The sequence below is a fragment of the Panicum virgatum genome, chromosome 6N, assembly GCF_016808335.1.
Source record: "Panicum virgatum strain AP13 chromosome 6N, P.virgatum_v5, whole genome shotgun sequence".
Classification (NCBI taxonomy): Eukaryota; Viridiplantae; Streptophyta; class Magnoliopsida; order Poales; family Poaceae; genus Panicum; species Panicum virgatum.
The window spans coordinates 1828564-1848903 of NC_053150.1; the positions used below are offsets into that span (position 1 = coordinate 1828564).

The 20340-nt window shown below is 42.8% G+C and overlaps 1 protein-coding gene and 1 long non-coding RNA gene across 6 annotated transcripts; both read left to right on the forward strand.

The window, feature by feature from the left end:
• The first annotated feature begins 7848 nt into the window (after positions 1–7848).
• LOC120679916 (protein FAR1-RELATED SEQUENCE 9-like) lies at positions 7849–12812 on the forward strand. Of its 5 annotated transcripts, XM_039961577.1 has the most exons (11): positions 7849–8472; positions 8616–8729; positions 8860–8922; positions 9003–9059; positions 9150–9365; positions 9917–10013; positions 10174–10671; positions 10753–10867; positions 10980–11437; positions 11538–11825; positions 11951–12812. In XM_039961577.1, the coding sequence occupies exons 1-11, from the start codon at positions 8261–8263 to the stop codon at positions 12266–12268; spliced, it is 2436 nt and encodes an 811-aa protein (XP_039817511.1). In that variant the 5' UTR covers positions 7849–8260; the 3' UTR covers positions 12269–12812. The 5 variants fall into 5 exon arrangements, with proteins under 5 accessions (XP_039817511.1, XP_039817514.1, XP_039817510.1 ...); XM_039961580.1 differs by having other exon boundaries at positions 10174–10867; positions 11538–11856; XM_039961576.1 differs by having other exon boundaries at positions 10174–10867.
• A 4466-nt stretch (positions 12813–17278) lies between these two features.
• Positions 17279–18483, forward strand: LOC120679893. The gene is made up of 5 exons (XR_005677375.1): positions 17279–17379; positions 17463–17510; positions 17610–17696; positions 17780–18128; positions 18232–18483. It is a non-coding gene; the product is annotated as an uncharacterized LOC120679893 (long non-coding RNA).
• Positions 18484–20340: the final 1857 nt, after the last annotated feature.

Here is a 20340-nt window from a genome sequence, read left to right on the forward strand (position 1 = left end):
CGTATCGTACTCGGTTCGCCGTGGGTTGCCTCACTTCAACCCCGCGGAGATCACTGCTTTGGTTGACAGGTATACTTTCTATCTTGTTGTTCTTGGACGTTCGTTCATAATTAATCACTACACTTTGATGTGTTTGATGTAGGTGGAGGCCGGAAACTCATACTTTCCACCTTCCGTGTGGTGAGATGACAGTCACCCTCCAGGATGTCCAGAAGATCCTTGGCCTCAGTATTAGAGGCTGCCCAGTGTCAGGGCATTGCCGGTCAGATGGTTGGAGGGGTAGAGTGGAAGCGTTCCTTGGTAGAGAGCTTCCACCAGCGGGACTAGGTAACCGCACCTCAGGTGTGCCTATTAGTTGGCTTCGACAAGAATTCGGACACTGTTCGAACAATGCAGATGAATAGACAGTTAGCCAATATTGTTGGGCTTGGATACTTCACATATTTGGTTATGTCCTATTCCCAGACAGCACATGTGACATTTTGTTTTACCATTTTAGTTCGTATTAACACATTTGTATAATGTTGTAGCATCCGTTTTACTTCCTACTAACACCACTTTTTGCACAATTCTGCAGGAGATGTTACATCTTGGGTGTACCTACCTTGCTTGACTGATTGGGACATGGCGGGGGGATATAGCTGGGGGTCGGTGGTGCTCTCTTTCTTGTACCGTCAGTTGTGCGAGGCTTGCAGATGCACTTCACGACATGGGAGCCTAGGCGGTTGTGTCTTCCTTCTGCAGATTTGGATGTGGTCCCGTATTCCGGTTGGACGGCCCAAGGTTCTTGATCCTCGTCCTTGGTTCCAGGTGGTCGACCCGCGATATGGACCCACCTTTGCATACCACTGGGATCATGTCACAGTAACCTTCGCTAGGGCTTCGAGGGCTTACGAGTACGGCAACGAGCTCGACACGCTCACGTCCTCGATGGTTAGTTATTTGTTGTTTCTTGCAAGTTTTCACATATGGTATAATCGAATGTAGCCTTATGAAAACATATCCATTGCAGGTTGTTTGGGAGCCGTATGAGGAGGTTCAAGCCCAGCAGCTCGCACTTAGCAACGAGTGCTTCGCAGACGAGGACATGTACACGATGATGTGCCCGCTGATTTGCTTCTATGCTGTGGAATACCACCTGGCGCACAGAGTTGCACGGCAGTTTGGATTGAGGCAAGACTGGCCTGTGCCTCCGTTCTCTACGTCCGTGGAATTGCACAAGTAAGTTTTTTTACATGTCATTTAATCGTGAATAAGAATATGGGTTGACAATTTGAATCATTTGTGGCACAGGATTGATCGTCAGAAGCAGAAGAAGACAACCGACTTCGAGACCTTTCACCACCAGTACATAGCCGAATGGGAACTTGGCACAGAGAACATTATTCTCACCGACAAGCCGCATACGAACTACAACTTCAGAGCGTACCTGTCTTGGTACTTGGGTGCTACACGGGCTAAGCTCAAGGGCCAGTGGACTGAGGCGGACTACGGGGACATTCAGTCTTCGGACGACGAGGACACGTCGTACGACCTTGCGACCAGGAGCGGCACGCTTGTGGAGGCTGCCCCGATCTTGGATAGAGTGGTAAGTATCAATTCGAGTTGTCATTGCAGCATTTACTTATCTCATATAGTAGTTAAGTTGGACCTACCTAGGAAACTTATGTCATATAGTAGCATATGACCAGTGCAATGATTCCTTACTTTTGTTGTGTGTAGGGCATTGCGCTGAAGCAGTCGGTGCTTGACATCAAGCGATTCCCGAGAACAGGAGTGGATGAGCCGACACTCAGCAACTTCCTTGGCGTAAGTTCTTACTGATCAGTTACATTACACATCTGGTAACTCGAAATGATCCACCAATCTAACATTGACCTACAGCGACTAGCACGTAGGCTACGTCGTGCTGCCGCTCGTTGTGGCTGCAGGTCTATGACTGGGACAGACGTATAGGGGCCATCGACACGGCGATACGACACCAGTGCTGTCCACGGTTCTTCTTCGCGCCAGGGTGCACAGTCGGGTGCACACACATCGTCGTTGTCTACACGGTCTACTTTCTCGGCGAGCGGTAGTGATGATGCAGGGGACCAAGCCGAGGAGATTGGACTGTCCCAGATGCCGGACGCTCCTTCCACGCAGACGTCACAGCCTCGAGCACGTAGGCGATGCCGTGCTCCTGATCAGTACACTCCAGGCACCGACGCTCTTGGTGCCAAGGGCAAGGGTAAGGCTAGAAAGCAGTGAGGGTGACGTCATGGAGTAGATGGACTTCATGGACTATGGTTTTGTGTATGATATGTAATATAGATTTTATGTATGGACTGTGCTTGTGTGTGACGAACTATGTATGGATTTGGACTGTATGAACTTAATGTGTGGTCTTCGATACATGTGTTCATATCATGGTCATTTTTAGTGTCCTATTGTCTGTTATGTGAATTTATAATTGTGATATGTTGTTATAATTGTCCCTGCGTCCAAAAAGAAGATAAGTTATTGCAAATTTTTTTCGTGGTGTAGAGACAATTTAATTGAAATAATATTATCAATAGTTGTCAATTTCCGTGTTGGAATTATTAACGTCATGTGAGCCTTCCTGAAAAGCCATTGCATTATTAACTACTGTGATATACTATATTTTACTTTATGTTATGTATTAATGTATTTATTGCAGTGCTATTTTTCCTAGCCTTTTCTGACTATGCAGTGCTATTTTTCGTAGCCTTTTCAGCGCTATCGCAACTAGGCTTTTCAGAGCTATTTAACCTAGCCTTTTCAGATGATTCAAGACTAGTTTTCCTAGCCTTTTCAGAGCTATCGAACCTAGCCTTTTCAGACTATTCAGAGCTAGCCTTTTCAGAGTTTTCAAATCTAGCCTTTTCAGTGCTATCACAACTAGCATTTTCATTGATCTGTCATATAGCCTTTTCAGTTATAGTACACAGCCTTTTCAGAATCCAATGATAACTCAATTCAATCCGACTTTCGATGTACATTTACACATCCACACAACAGGATGAACCTTTCCCCGGCTATATATACCCCTTCATTTCATTGGTTTCACATTCACTGGAGTAGCAATATCTGGAGGGTCGTCTAGTGGGAAAGGAAAAGGGGGAAGAAAGGGACCTCCGGTAGTGTGGGATGGGCCTCTTGGTCCAGACTTGTTTCTGGAACCGATATTTGAGTTCCCAGCTCAGAGTAAAAGAGAGTTCACCGGAGAAACACCTCTCAGACGGTATGATAACCGCAAAGAGGACTGGCCAAAATGCAGGCATGGTGAGGACTGGTTAGTGCAGATGTGCACCGATGGGATGGATGGAGGTCGCCGTTTCTTCAAATGTCCGCGCGCTTGGGTAACTATTAGCATGAAATATATTTACATTTTCTTTGAACTGCCATTGTAACATACATAAGATTTATGTTGTAGTCTTCAGATGCTCCCGAGAACTGTGGGTTCACTAGGTGGGTTGATCCCGCGCCAATTGATCCACATCAGGAGTACATCAAACACTTACAGAATCGTATCTTCGAGTTAGAAGCTGAAGTGAGCGCTGCTGCCCAAGAGGAAGATGATGGCGTCTCCCCACAGCAAATGTGCACTATTCCTAATTGCAGCTACCCCTGTCACAAGAACTAGGGTCCTACATCGTCGCCGTCACCGCCACCAGCACCACATGCAACGGAAGCATACTATGGAGAAGGTGCAACACAATATGCTAGGTGGCCGCACTACTAGAGTACCCTAGTAACATTCCGATGCTACATGCAATGTTACTTCTCCCGTTTAGTGCAATAAGGCATGTCAGGTTATGTCCAGAACCTTATCATTCTAGTATTCTACACCACCAGACATGTCACTTCCTGTGTTGTCTCTGTTTAATTATGTAATGTCCCCTGTTCAATGTCTTTAATTCTATAAGATTATGTTGACTAATTAACACGCATACTATGATCATATTAAGTTCCAAAAGTTTACTGAAACATGGAATGATGACAACATATTAAAACTAGAGTACATGATAGCTCACCGAAAAGTTCAGTACATGACAACACAAGAACAGACATAAATAAAAGATAGCACACACCTAATAGTTCATTACATGATAGCACAACATCAGTCGACCAGAATAGTTCATTACTAGCAAGACTTGCCCAATGAAAACACGCATTCTACTGCATGCAACGAGGCCACTTCCCCTTCCTCAAAGCATCTGGATTCTCCTCCATTGCGGCTTTGGCACGACGAGCACGCTCAAGCTTCCACTCCCTCTCCTCCCTACGCTCAGCTGCCAGCCTCCTCTGCTGTTCTTCATGCCGCTCCTTTTCTGATGCCTCCTCCTGGCGTCTCTTCTCCACCCTCTCCAGCCGCTCTGCTTCCCACTTCTTGCACATCTCCATATACCTCTTGTCCTCCTCCTTGATCTCAGTATCAATCCACTGCTCAAAGTCACAGAGCGGGGGAGGGGTCTACAAAACAATCTATTGTTACACAATATTCACACACGATTTCAAATAATATCAAAGTTAATGTAGACAAAACATAAATACTAACTAGCAACCCAATGCGGATCTGACGAGGTGTTGGATCGAAGGCATAGTTGGCACACATCCAATATCTCTGTTCCTCTTCAACGGACACATCTACCTTGCAAGTATCACCGCAGAAGCATATCGGTACAGGAACTCCACTTGGCAGTAGGAACCGGACATAAGCATCACCAGTCCGAACCGGGGATTTCTTTGATTTCCCCCGCCTAGGCATCCTAGTTGCATAATACACGTTACAACAATTACAACCTAAACCCTAAGTTTCTAAATTTCGAAAATACGCGTACAATACACCAAATGAAAACGCACAAATTTAGGAGGTGAGAGAGAATACCTTGCTCTTGACGATCAACGGATGAAATTAAAGTTTTCACGGTCAAATACGACGAATCCAAGGGTTGGGCGACTTGAGGGGGAGAGAAAACCCGACAAGGAAGGAACAACAATGCAGGCACGCTCGGAAAAGGGAAGAGGGCGCAGGGTAAAAGAAGCACGCTCGGCGCCGAGCTCGGCGCCGAGATCCGTGGCGCTGAGCCCCCGCCACGTGGGTGCCAGCTGGTTTCCACGCTGGAGCGGTGCCGGCACCTCGGCACCACGACCTGTGGCGCCGAGCTGTGTTACGTCGGCGCCACGATCTGTGGCGCCGAGGTTCAGGGTCCAGAAACGCAAATCGTTTCTAAAAGGGCCTAAATGTGAAAATCTTTCAAAAAAGGGCCAAATTGCAAAAAAATACGGGCCCAAGGGCAGGTCTAATTAGGTTCCAAATTGGGTTGGGCTTGGTGGGTGGAGCCACTGCTCAGTGGCCGCGAAATTATGGAAAAGACAAAGTACTAAAATCATGACGGACGCCCTCTCTCTCAAGAAAAAAAACTCGAGAACACAAAGAAACGAAAATAAGGGGCCGTTTAGTTCCAAAAAAAATTTGGGGTAAAAAGTTTTGGGGCCGTTTGACCATTAGTAAGGAGTATTAAATATAGATTAATTATAAAACTAATTACACGGATGGACGGGAAATCGCGAGGCGAATCTACTAAGGCTAATGAATCTGTCATTAGAGGTCGGTTACTGTAGCACAACATTGTCTAATTATTGTATAATTTGATTCATTAGATTCGTCTCGCGATTTCACCCGGGGGTTATGGAATGGGTTTTGTCAGTTATCCACATTTAATACTTCAAATTAGTGGTCAAATGTTGTAAGTTATTGTAGCGCGTGAAAATTTTTGAGAACTAAACGGCCTCTAAAAGGGATGAACTGGAGAAGTTTCCTTATTGTTTTTCCGCCTTCCAAAGAGACGGAGAGCTTAGACTCCGGGTGTTGTGGATGGCCGGGTGCTATGGATGGATGATGATGAAAAGGCGCACACACATCATGCCTCGTGACGGAATTGACGTGCACCAACTTTTTTTAAAAAAAAAAATAGGAAAGATATACCGCCACATACATGTATTTAATTTTTCTTCCATCAAACAATGATGTTATTTATTTTCTTTTCAAAAATGATACACATCTTTCTTTTCCTTCTATAAAACGATGATGTCAATTAATATCATTCCAAAATCATCAAGCAACAATGTCATTTATTTTTCTTTTAAATAATACACGTCTTTCTTTTCCTTTCATAAATAATGATGTCAATTATTGTCCTTCCAAAAAAAAATGATGTGAATTATGTGGCCAATATATGTGCAAAGGAAAGTATGTGTATGCTAAAGGAAAGTAATACGTGGGTACAAGATGTGAATATAGAAAATTGCTGGTGTAAAAAGTAATAGGATTTTGGTGGAAAATATGGACGAAACCAATCTCCCCCTCCCTTTCGTCAACCATTTTGGCATGACAAATGGGGCCTCCGTGGGGGTACGGTGGGTCTAATCTTGGTGAGAAATGTTTTTAATTATTTCAATTTTTATAGTATAGATTAGAAAATGTTCTCGTACAGCAGCACTTGCTGATATTCTGTGTGGAGCCGAACCCCATTCCGGAATATATAGGAGCGCTAGCTCATGGTCCTTGTGGAGATCGAATAATTATACCCACGCAAACCTCGCTTGTTTAACTATTTATTTGCGCACTCAAAAAAGGGACTAATCAGTTAATTTTACATTGGCAGGTGCCGATGGAGACTGGGATCGCTATGAAAATATTTTATTACGTGAAGCAATGCACGAGCATTCAGCAAGTACTACGTAAGTAAGTCCAGCTTAAACCAATCTTAGTAAGATGAGAATTTCATATAAGTATCATGAGTATTAAATTTGATGATATGATAGTATTTTGGAAATAAATGATAGGGGTTTTTATAGGATGCGAGGGGTGTCATCACTATAGTATTCCTCATCCTCGGTTACTTAATTCATAGTTTTAATAATTATGCGATAACATTTCTCACTAAGACTAGTTTTAGACTGACCTGCATAACTTCTGGCTAGATTATTAGAAATAGAGTAAGTAACTACTCCCTCCGTTCCAATTATAAGTCATTCCAAGAATTTTGGAGAGTCAAAAATTTTAAAGTTTGACGAAATATATATAACAAGATAATAATATTTATGATACCAATTAAATATCATTAGATTATTTGTTAGCTATATTTTCATATTATATCTATTTGATGTCATAAATTTTTTTGTTTTTCTCTATAATTTTGGTCAAAGGTTGAAATGGTTTGACTCTCCAAAATTTTTATAATGACTTATAATTTGGAACGGATGGAGTAATAATCACACCCTATGTACAGGATAAGCATGTGCGCGGTTCGATCGCCCTCTGCTGCAGGTCGCAGGTTGCCCCGTCGTATCGAATCGCTCGTTTTTGCCAGATGAGGTGAGATATCTGATCTTTTTTTTTTTGGTCTCGGAATGAATAAACAAATAGTGCCTGCCTGCAACAAACAGCAGGAGCCGACGGTATTGATTGGTGGTTTGGTCCAAACCACTAATAATAATAATAATAATCAACGCAGCAGCATCAGCTGCTAGCGTGCGTCCACTTTGCTTGCTGCGGACTCAAACAAACAGAGACGCCCCGCCAGCGCCAGCTCAGACGCGCCCATCATCCCAGATCTCGATGCACCACCAACACACACACACACGAATAGGTAGCTGCTGCAATGTACCATACCATACCATACGTGATGAAAGCAACATACTGATGAAAACAACCTCTGGTGGCTTGGCTTCATTCATCAGGCACACACGCACGTACGTACGTATACGGGTATACCTACCACTAGCAGACGCTAAAAGGGTCTAAAACGTGAATAAAAAGTAGGTGTTGTTGCTGGGGCAGAGTATAGTAGAGAGGCCAAAAGGGGTTAACATAACGGCTCCAGCTGGAATGAAGATTTCTAGAACCGCAGTACAGGGTAGGGGTTATCTGTACCGTTGAAGGAACCTTTGATATTTGTGCCACCATCAAGGGCTAACCAGCTTTTTCTGTCCTTCGTCTGCACGAGCGTCTGGCCGAGAACGGATATGTATTTTTATACGGTGTGACGTGAGGCCAATCAGAACACGGATTGTGTACATCACGGCCCCCACATAAGATGTATTAGTTTAATAGCACGCGGCTTGTGCATTCAAAATTCGAAATCAATGGTCGTACAGATATATTACATTAACCAGAGGCCAAACCTGTCCCCATTCGTGTTGCTCCAGTCCGCAGTCTCGGAAGCTCCTGGGTGGGGGGAGGGCGCCGGCGATGTCCCGTACAGGAAGGGAGCCTCTGAGTCTGGAAGGAGGATTTGGGACGGCAGCGGTACACGGAGGTGCCGAGGCGAGTTTCTCCCTGTGGGATGGAAGCATTGGTTCTGAACTTGCAGCTCCGCCTGTCTTGGGGGTTGATCAAGGAGGGACTTGCTTGCTTCCGTCGTCGGTACGAGGAAGCGATCAGATCGCTTCATTCCTTCAGAGGTTAGGTTCCTATCTCTGAAATCTGTGGTCGCTTCGATAAGCTGTGCAGTATGGGGGGGAAATTGGTACCGCCGATATTAGCGTTAGTTCAGATAATTTTTTAAGCGACTCCAAGTTCCAGGTTTTTTGTTCGTTTGTTGCAGTGGACGGTTAGATGACACAAATGCGTGGATTGATGGCATGTTTGCGTCAGCTGATCGAAACAATTGCATGCCTAGTATTGTGGGGCTCCCAGATTTGAATATCTCCTACTCTAGGTATGAATTCTCAGACTTTTTGCCTGGTATGGAGTGTTAAATAAGGAAGAAGTGCCTTTTTTAAGCTAGACAATTCTCACAATTCGTTTTCTGGCATCTACCAAAATTATTTGTTCCTTTCCCAAAAAAGCACATGTCCTGATACGGAAGTAGGGTTGTATAATACATCGACCCCAGGAAGAACTACTAGCAGGTACTTAATCAGCATGGAGCTAGTCAATGCCATGTGTTGTGCTTAGCTTAACTGAAATATGACTATGCTTTATTGAACAGAGATGATTCATTTGAGTTATCTAGGGAATTCTATTCGACTACGAAGAATAGTATCAGGTAGCAACGTTGGATGTTATTTTGTTCTGTGATATTCAGTGTAGTACACTCGATAGGTACTGATTATGTTGTATTGGACACTGTAATTAGGTTGGGAGATGGGCATTCCATACCAACTGATATTGCACAAGTAATTAAGAAACTAGATTTCAATAATGGTGATGATGATGATAATTTTGTCTTCAACTGCGCTGCAAGTGAAGCTGGTACCTTAAACGATAATTATTCTGGAATTGAATCATTCAGTATTAAACTTGGTGAGGCGACGATGGAAGATATTGGTCTGCAACCAGCGGCAGTGTGCAGGTAAATAATACTGAAATCTTGTACAATGATCAGTACATAGTAGGCAATCCAGATGTTTGAGATCAAAAAGGGGTGTTGTGATGTTAGGTTGTGCTGGCATTTTGTTTTTTGCAGGATGTCTGACTGTGGAAATATTGATTTGAATATCGTTCCGTCTGATAATTTGTTACTTGACTGTTCTGTCCAAAACTCATCTATGATTGGTGCAAATGCTCTTGCAACCACAACTGAAGGTCATGTACCAGTGAACCAGACAGCATGGAAGAAACGGTATGTGAAGCATGCATTGTCCATATAAACTGTTAGTCTTACCAGAATACTCGCATGCACTGTCTAACATTTTGTTGGGTCAGAAACACAAGAAGCGAAGGCGCAGACTCTAGGCTTGCTATTCCGGGGAAAGCCAGTGCGTTACAGCTAGCATTCATGAAGTTTGCGGACAACATAAATGGGCACATTTTGAATCCAACTATAGGAACATAATTTTACAGTTGTGATGAAGCTTATCAATATTACAACCTTTATTCTTGGGAGTGTGGTTTTGGTATAAGGTGGGGAACGAAAAGGTGCTCTCTGAAGAAGAGGAAGAAAAATGGAGCAGATACTGATCGATACCAGCTTGGACAAGATTTCTACTGCAGCTGCCGTATAAGTGTTTGATCACAAACACTGCCGCTAGAAAAAGCAATGAATTTACAGTCATTTTTTTCTTGCTGCATTGTGCTGTATGTCATAAAATAAACATGGAATCTAATTTTTTGGGTTGACCGAATTAAGAGTATGTGATGTATGTTTTATTTGAATGCAAGACAATCCAGGAGCTAATGTGAAGACAAGCTCATCAAAGACCAATTGCAAAGCAATGTTGCATCTGCATCGAACAAGCGATGATGCGTGGGTGGTGGTGGAGCATATTTCTGAGCATAATCATCCATTGTCTGAAACTTATCGTGAGAAAAAACATTGGCCTTCACACCATCATCTAGATAAGTACACAAAGGACTTGATCCGCCTGTTACGGAACAACAACATAGGTATTACAAAGCTTTATACCATTCTCGGTGATTTCTTGGGGTCAATGCAAAATGTGCCAGCTACAAAAATATGTTTGAAATTGTTTTGTCAGAAAATTAACAGAGAACAAGCTGAAGATGACATCAAGAAAACCTTAGCCCTGGTACGAGAACTCTGTAAATCTGATCCTGGTTTTATGTTTAGTGTTGACACAGACGATGATGGCAGAATTAAAACTTTCATGTGGACCAATAGCCATAGCAGAATGCAGTATGATCATTTTGGAGATGTGGTTAGTTTTGATACCACATTCCAAACGGATCTTTATGATATGCCATTTGGTTTATTCGTTGGGGTAAATAATCATTTCCAGACTGTATTGCTTGGAGGTGTGTTAATGACTGATGAGAAGATTGAAAGCTTCAGGTGGGTATTCAAGGAGTTTGCTTCAATGATGGGTGGCAAAGAACCGAAGACCATATTAACTGGTACAATCCCCAGTCTATTGTTGCAATCTGCTTTTAAATACATTCTATTACATCGTGCTATTCTTGAATCTTGATTTTTATCTAATCATGCCTAAATACAATCATGATGTAGATCAATGCCGAGCCATGGAAGTTGCAATCGCTGAAGAATGGAAGAACACAATTCACCAATGGTGCAAGTGGCCTGTTCTAAAAAGAGTCAAAGAATGTGTCAGAACAAAATATACCAGCATTAAGGAGTTTCGAGATAAGTTCCATTTCATGCTAAATGAGATGCTAACAATAGAGGAGTTTGAGAACAGTTGGGCCACGTTGTGGAAGCAATATGGTTTGCAAGATAATGATTTTTTGAAGCAAATTTATGAAACAAGGGAGAAATGGGTGAAAAGTTATTTCAAGGGGGTCTTCTATGCAGGAATGACTAGCACCCAAAGAAGTGAGAGTGCAAATCATATGTTGAAAAATATACTTTCACCTGGACGCACACTACACAAGTTTATAGATCAGTATATGAAGCTGCAATACATTAGGGATGAGGATGAAAACTATGAGGAAAGACGAAACAAGCTGGTGAGTTTTGTACAAATTCCATCCGACCATTTTTCTCATGTATCCTTGTTGTGATACGCATGCAAAACCATTAATGTAAGAGGTTTGTTTGTTGGCACAGAATTCAAAAAGAGTAACTACTGGAGGCCCTCTGGTAGTACATGCCCATAAGATTTACACACTTAAAGTTTTTGCACTATTCTGTGAGCTGAAAGAAGATTCAGAATTATACCGGACAGTGGAACTTATACAAGGGCAACAGTATTTGGTGGAGCACTACAATCTAGATCGAGTTCAGCATTGGTGCAAAGGGAGGTATACAATTGACATTGTAGACAATGGGAGGAAGTACAGCTGTGAGTGTGGCTTGTTTGAGCATTTCGGCCTGCCATGCAGCCACGTGTTAAGGGTGAGCAAAATCAGTGTTCACCAAGAATAATGTGATTACTACCTTACCACTTACCATTAATATTGTGACTAATTACCTTAGCAGTACTGATCTTGGAAAATCTAATTTTTTGCTAAATGTTGCAGGTAATGATCAGTTGTGGTGCGCAGCAACTACCAGAGTGTATGGTAGTGCAGCGCTGGACCAAGAAAGCGCGTCATGTACTGCCTGAAGAACTATCACAATACAAAAAGGACAACCTGGCACTTTTAGCTCAGACATACAGGCACTCCTCACTTCTGCTCAAAGCTCTTCAGTTCATTGAAATGGGGGACAGCAATGCAGAGAGCCACACAGTCGCCATGAAAGTGCTAGATGATGGAATAGAGTCTTTGACTGAGATTTCCAAACAAAAGGACGGAATGGGCCTAGGACACACTCAAACAAAAAATCAATATACCTGATTCCCCTGAAGACCAATTTGATCAATTTCCTCAGCGTGCACCGAAGAAAAAAAAATGAGCATGGGCGGCCAACAAACAAGCGACAGAAAGCAGGACATGAAAAGCTTTCGAAACGACCACGATTCTGTAGCCAATGTCGTAGTGACAAACACACTTTGCAGAGCTGCCCCAGTCGTGATCCAGCAACAAAGAAGGCGAGAAGACCGCCTACATGCAGTGGCTGCCGACTCACGGGCCATACGGTAGATCGATGTATTGGTTATCCGGACCAGCAAGTAGCATCTGGCTATATGTTCTTATAACCTACCTTTTAGTATTTTAGTGTAGTTGTGGAATCAGAGATCATGGCTCTATGTTGACTAATGTGCTGAATGATGTAGCACGAACTTGTTCTCTAGATTAGGAGTGTTGATGTACCTCTATGAACCACAGTGCCATTGTGGTTCAACTATTTTGTTTGATCCCTCTATTGTGTTCTTGATGTACCATGGCAATTTGATATCCACCGCCTCTTGTGATGCAGCTTTCTAATATTAGGCAGCTATCATGATGTACTGATAAATTTTGATATGGAGGTATATATAATTTTTTCCGTTACTAAGCCATACTAAAATGGGGAGAAAGTTAGGGAGGCTCCATATAAATGCAAATAATTTAGGAACACTAGGGTTAAAAAATGATACATGACATAGTATGTTAAGTATGAAATGGAAAATTTAGCAGCAGCTGACTATAAGAAAAAAATGTACAGTCATGAACACCTATGTACCTGGCAGAGCCATTTAAGATCCCGGCTTGTACCTAATCAAGTTGCCCCGCCCCTCGATGCATGATCGTGTGCCTCCATTTTTTGGGACTGGTGCAACCATTGGTTGCCACTCGATGATTCAAAATTTGAATAAGATGATGTAAACCGCGCACGCAGCACACTATATAATAGGAAGGGGTCCTCTTACTGTGGTTAGGGAGCGTTTGTTTAAACCGGTCTCGCTCTCAGGCAAGGAAGAACAATTAGCTATGGCGCATAGTCACTCTGGTAGCATCTCTTCCGTGGTAAGTATAAGCAGGAGTCGAGAATTTTTTACGATCTCAACCGATATAGCTAGTATGCTAATCTGTACTCTTGGGGAAAGGGATCCGATATCCAGATTGGTGTACAGAGTACAGCTGGACCAGTGCAGATCCATGTAATGGCGACCAAATCCACGGAAAACAGCAGCTCAGGTGTTGTATCAGCTTCTGATCCGGTGAGTATTTAGCCGTGTTCTTTTCTTCTGTTATGTGTTATGTGAAGAACTCAAAATTTAATTTTGCTTGTTCCTGCTTTTATGACTAAGGGGTCGGTGCATGCACAATTAGGAACATCAGGATGCTGTGGGAAGGGAAGTGGGGCTCAGTTCTTGGAGGTGCGTCAATATTTTGATTGTTCTCATCGACTTACTGAAGCTGATCATTACTATCAGTTCGATTTTTTAGGGGGACAAGATTGGAGTAGGCGATGGGAAGGAAGTGTGACACCCCGACCCAGGGCTTAATAGGATTAATAGGATACTCATACAAATAAGTTGCAACTTTTTTTTCTCGAAGCCGGTCTCTAAAAAACTCCGAGGTTAAGCGTGCTTGGCCCGGAGCAATTTGGGGATGGGTAACCGACCGGGAAGTTATTCTCGGGTGCGCACGAGTGAGGACAAAGTGTGTAGAAAAGACATGTGTTGGTCTGTGAGGGCAGTCTATGTCCTAGAAAGCTGTCAGATGTAAGCGGGCCCGGCCTCGGGGAGGCGGGACGTTACAGGAAGGGCAGGGCGAGTCAGGCGTGGGCGTGAGTTCAAGTGAGACCCTAGGCTGCGAGGAGTCCGGAGCTGCATCTCGCACCATTAGGTACAGATCACAAGATGGTACTGACGACGAGGAGGAGGATGACGCTTGTAGCGTTGCAACAAAAAAGGCTAGGACTGCTTAGATTTTGGTATTCGATTTAGACAGTTCTTATTTTGTGGCTGCTTTTGTGATTCTGATCTGGGTGCACACTTTGGTAGTCGCCCATTGATTACTGTAGTCAGTACTAATCACAGCTAGTACATTGATTACTGTAGTGGTTTCACTGTCAGAATCGGGTGCCTGTAGATAGAAGACTTTATTTTGGTGGTGTATGTATCAGCTTCAGGGAGGGGCTAGTAGAGCTAATTGTAATTGTAGTATGAGCTGTCACAGCGGTGTAATGATGTTCAATGTAGTATAAATAAATAAATTATTTGCCATTATATTTTATTGTAGCCGTAGAACTGAGTACCTGATGCGACTGGCAATTAACAGTGATTACCACATAAATTGGATAATATTGCATATCTTAGTCAGAAGCTGTTGACTGCTTAGTTGGGGGCGGCCCTATGGAAACCACGGGGTTGTGTTAGCTGGAGTAAAAGCTCCGGCTCTGTCGTTACAAGAAGTGCCACGCGGAACGTCGAGGCAATTTCCCTTCCGATCCATCAACCCTAGAAACAGATCGATGCGTGCGGGAAGGTAAGAATCGCATCCCCCCCCACCCCACCCGTCTTCGCTTGTTTCACATTTCATCGATTAGGGGCTGAATCCATGGCATCCTAGTGTCCATTTTTGTCTGCATTATGAAATGAACAGATGAATGTGTAGGCATTCTTCAGAAGATGGAAGGAAAAAACCGTGATTCAAGTATACGATCGAAGCAAGCAAGTCCGCGCGGCGTCCAGCATCGCACTGTGACCAGAAGCGTCACGCGAGGTAACGCCCAGGCGTCGGAGGGGGAATCAGTGAAAGAAGCAAATGAGGAGAAGAAAAGTGCAAGAGCTAGATTATTGGATCGATTGAAAAGCAAGAAGCCGACAGAACATCAGCATAACAGCGCGAGTAAGTCTTGTTTATACACTGATTCTGACAAAGATGGGCTAGCTGATTTCTGCCCACTAAAATTCCATGGATGTTTTTCATCTGATGCGGTTCAAGATATAATATCTAGTTTTGACGCAAAGAAATTAGAGATTCTGGGTAAAGTAGGACTCAGTGGATTGCAACACCTTAAACGTGGTTTGCATAACAGCCGCCACCTGGTTTTTTGGTTGCTCAAGAGATTGGATGTGCAAAGAATGCAGGCAAAACTTGCAGATGGTTTGAGAGTGGACATGACCCTTAACTCTGTTGAGAGAATACTAGGAATTCGTTGTACTGGTAGGAACATAAACTGTAATAGCACAAAAGGGATAGAGTATGTGAAACAAAGACTGCGTGAAAGATTTGGAACTTGTGAAAGCAAGGAATTCCTGGACTTGGCGGATTTGAGAAATGTTTTATGTCGCCATTATGTATCTGGAATGTCCGAATATGAGGAAGAGACGTTTATGATAGCTTTAGTTGGTTTGTGCTCTGCATACATGTTTGGACCACCTAGCCATACCGCAGCAGTGCCCCGAGACATCTGGGAATTCATTGCAAATCCTAAGAATCTATTGCCGTGCAATTGGGGTGGCTATGTGTTAAGTGTTTTGCAGGCTTGTGCACGGACAGTGCAGATGAATATCAGGAGTAACCCAACCTCTATAAAGCTAGGTGGTTGCTGGTTATATTTGGAGGTATGTTCTTGAGCTGGGGAAGTGTTCTTCTGGTGTATGGAATATATGTCTGATATTTAATTAATTACAGTTCCCTTTGCTTTGTGGCAAACGATTCACAGATACTATACATGGACAGCATTGACCTTGGTGAGAGCAACATTCCTTTGGGATGGATACCAAGGATTCGCTGGTATGAGCCACGCATGCTTCTGGACTTCACCAATCTTTATGAGAAATGCAAAGGCATGAAGGAGAAGGAAGCCTTCCTCAATAGGAAGGTAATTTCATTGTTTTATTTGGTAAACTAGGCAAACCATAACAATTCTATAAATTGAAAAACCAGTAATATAACTAACTTTGTATTTTCTACTCTTTTTTTGTGCTACTGTTTTACTGTCTAGAGGCGCGCTACATGTGAGCATGATGCGATGGGGGAGACCTCACGCCATTGGACACATGAAAGTCCTCAGAGCAGTGGAAATAGTGGCAGGTAGCAATCCCAGGGGGCCCCGGAGGGAGACCCAAGTAGAGCAACACAAAACTTACAGCCGCTTAGTACCCTTGAGGTTAGTCAGTGTACCCATGTTAGATGGTGCTAAAATACAAGTAACAGGACTATATCACATTGCGTTTGTTCAAAAAACTAATCAGCATTCTGATTTTTTTACACAAGAAATTGCTGATAAAGTCCAAATAGGTCTTGAAAAAGTTAAACAGCAGCTGAAGACTGTTGGCCAGGCAGCCCACGATGAGAACAAAAGGAACTTCGAGGAACATAAGCAAAGGATCAACAATCTGTTTGGAGATATGGAGATAGTTGTGACAAATCTTAGTGAAACACTGGTTTAATGTATAAGGGGGTACACAGCAGTTGCTGATGCTAAGGAAGGTACAAGCTGGAACCAAAAAGGTATGAGGTCCATCACCGTACTTCTATGTACATAGTTGTACGATCTGTAATCCACAATGTTTGCCAATTCATTGCAGCAAACCTGTCGAAAGGAGCAGACAGCGGGAATGTAGAAAAGGGAAATGTCAACAAGGATGAGCAGCCCAAAAGGGAGGATGATGTACAAGATACACCCAAGCATATTCATACTGAAGTTCCAGAACATGAGAAAAGGTGGCATGGTGTGGAAGGTTGCGCAAGTATGAAGTATCAATTGCAGTACACTGCTGTATCCTTGTGTATCTGAGTTTGTGTTCTTAATTGTCTGATAAATACCTAGGTGGCCAATCAATATTAGATGATAACATTATTGACAACCCATTACAAGATGAAGAAAATATTGAAGAGAAAGCCAAATGTGTAGAGCATGCACCAGCTTTTGATACTACACCAGTACAACCAGGAAGTAAAGTTTTGTCGCGTTAATAAAGCAATTTTATGTGCTTAGTAGAATAAATAAAAATTCTATTCTTGTGTATCAGGCGCCCGTTCTGCGGGGACTGCACCAAGCTCTAGCGGGGTTGATGCATGTAAACTGCATAGTGGGAATCTGACTGTTGGAAGTGTTGAAGAGAAAGGTAGTTGCCAAAAAATAGGATATCTGATAAAGTTCCAATAAGCTAACGCGTATACATTTATAATGATACTACATTTGGCCCAGGTGTGGCAGACCAAATCCCAGTTTATGATGCAACACCAGGCACAAGTGGTATGTAAAACGGATTGTTTCTGGTGTGGAATAAATCATAAATCTTCACAGATGAGTTTATGTAAAAAATAAAATGATGTCTGACGGAATATGGTTTAGGCTCTTCCCGACGGACGCCAGCAACATGCTGTCCAGATGTAATTCCTGGAGTAAGGGATGCCGTCCAACTTGGAGGAACATTGACAAGTAAGTAACTGTATTTCTGTATTCATTAGAATTTATTTAGTCCGCGCACAATGTGAGCTCATATATTGAAACAATAATAATAGAAGGAACAAGACTTAAGAAAGGTGCAAGCAAAACAAGTATGAACAAGAGGAAAAATATCTCAGATTCTATTACTGGGAGCAAGAGGAGAGTAATATCCAAGAAAATAGTACATAAGATACGCATTGACTCAAGTGAGAACTCTAAACACTGTGATTCAGTCGAGGAGAACTTGCAGTCTATTATCCCTCTACATACTGAGGCAGTGACGCCAATCAAAAGGAACGTTTACCAACGGCAAATCCCTCCTTCTCCTTTTGATCTTAACTTGACACAAAGGACCATTAGCATTTCTCTGATTGAAAAAAGATACGAGTACTTTCAGGAAGATGTTTCTGAGGACCTAAGCAGGTAAGAATTTAGCGCTAGAGTACAAACTGTTTTAATGGTTATGTTTACGCAGTATATTCGACTAACGGTTGCAATGGATTGTTGAAATGATGGTACTTTGTAGAACTTGGTTTCACCATGAAGATCCTTGGGCAGTCAGACTCACAGGGGTGGAGCTAAAGAGTGCATTTGTAAAACCTGGGAATATAAGCACAAATATATTTGATGCAATTATTAGACTACTTCAAGAAGAAGACACAACCATGTATAAGCTCCGCGGGTGTGATCAACAACAATGGCGGCACCTGTTGCCTCCAAGTTTCTCTGTGTGTGTACCCGCACAACAATTACAACATCATTAATGTACCAGGCAATATCTCTAGAGAAATTAACTTGTGCAATTCTGAGCTTGAGCAGGATTTTGTGATGGCAATTGACATTTCAATTTATGCTGATCGCCTTAAAGAGTTGTTCCTTGGACCAAACCTGGGAAGTAATGCCAAGCATTGTCGCTTGGTAAGTGTCTTTCTAGTTCAATATACGGACACAGCAAAATGTATTGTAAATAATAACTATTGTAACTTCTTAAAAAAATACTAACAGATAATGCTACCGTCATGTCTGACTGGACACTGGTGCTTGTACGCCTGGGATATGGAGAAGAAAAGAGTACACGTGCTCGATCCAGTGCTGGCACAAAAGAAGTGTGCAGATCAGAGTGCAGTGCACATGCACATAATTGCTGCTTTGCATGATAAAATTTTTTACTGCATAGTTGAGCACTTCTCAGGTTGGGATGACGACAGACAGCGGTACAAGATTGTATTCTACAATCTTGCACATCCTGCAGCATTACAGTAAGAAAAACTTGTTCTGTGTTTCAACTCCTTTGGTACTGACTATTGAGCATAATTGGTTACTAATAATACAGACTTTAATTCACAGAGTGGATTCTGCTTTTTATGTTACGCACTACATCAAGTGATTTGATGGGGAGCGGCTCACCTTTGCAATTGATGAGGTATGTGAAAACCCTATAGAGCTTGTGCCAATTCTAAACAAAAAATCATTCATTAATATAATGATTCGACTAACAGCTCAAAGCTAAGAACACAAGGATGTTTACATTCTACAACCTCATGAGGATGGTCAGCAACAAAGGGTGGGTGCCGTGGTACCTGGCAGATGGACCAGATGTGGAGTAGTATGGTGCAGGATTCTTGATGTAAACATTTGGTTCTTTGCTGTACCTAATGAAAACAACAAATGTACCGAGTACAGGATAACTGGTATTTGTGGGAGGTACTCTGCGTCGCCTTGTAGTGGCATTTATCTTTAACAAATTTATTAAACTCTGTTGGTATGCACTTTATGCCTGACTTACTATTTATTTGGAAATTTTAAAAATATCATTATCAACTCCATCTGGAGAAACGATGTGGCTCGAACAGCAACAGAACATGAGTACAAAGAACCAAACCATTAAGATGCTTATGCTTCATGAATCAATTCCCCCTGCTCCCCTTGCAAAAATAGTACAATGTCACTCACGCGTCACCACGTCCAAGAATGCGCGGCTAGGAGTCCTCTACAAAAAATGGCAATAAATATACATGTCAGCACCGACACTACCCCCACTACCAACCCCACCCGCCCCTATCGCACCCCACCCCCCCCCCCCCACCCCTACTAGCAGCACACACGTAGCAGAGCAGGACAGAGGTCGAAGCCCCCTCTCACCTCCTGGAGCACTCCCTCTCCTGTTTCCAAGAAGAACACAATTAGTAGAACAAAGAAACAGTTCCAAAGAAGGTAAGAACTGTACCAATCAATCCCTGCTCTGTCTCGCCGTTACTCAAGAATACTATTTATCCTGAGCACGGATTTGGCTCTCTGCCTTTAAATCTCATATTTTGGCTGTTACTTTGAACCCGTAAGGATTTACAAAACAACTGTTAAGATCCATGAATAATTCGTTTGTTGGTTTCTTTAATACTTGTTCATCATCTTTGGATCTGAAAATTCAAGTGCACCAGTCTTGCTAATCGTGTATTTTCTTATATAAATTAATCTGTGAAATAGGAACATGACGTGGTACGTCGTTTTCCGCGGGAGGAAGCCTGGAGTTTACAGGGACTGGCAGACTTGCAACCAGCAGGTCTGCGGCTTCAGCAACTGCTTGTTCCGTGGATATCAGCCGCGGGAGGAGGCAGTGGCGGACTACATTTCCTTT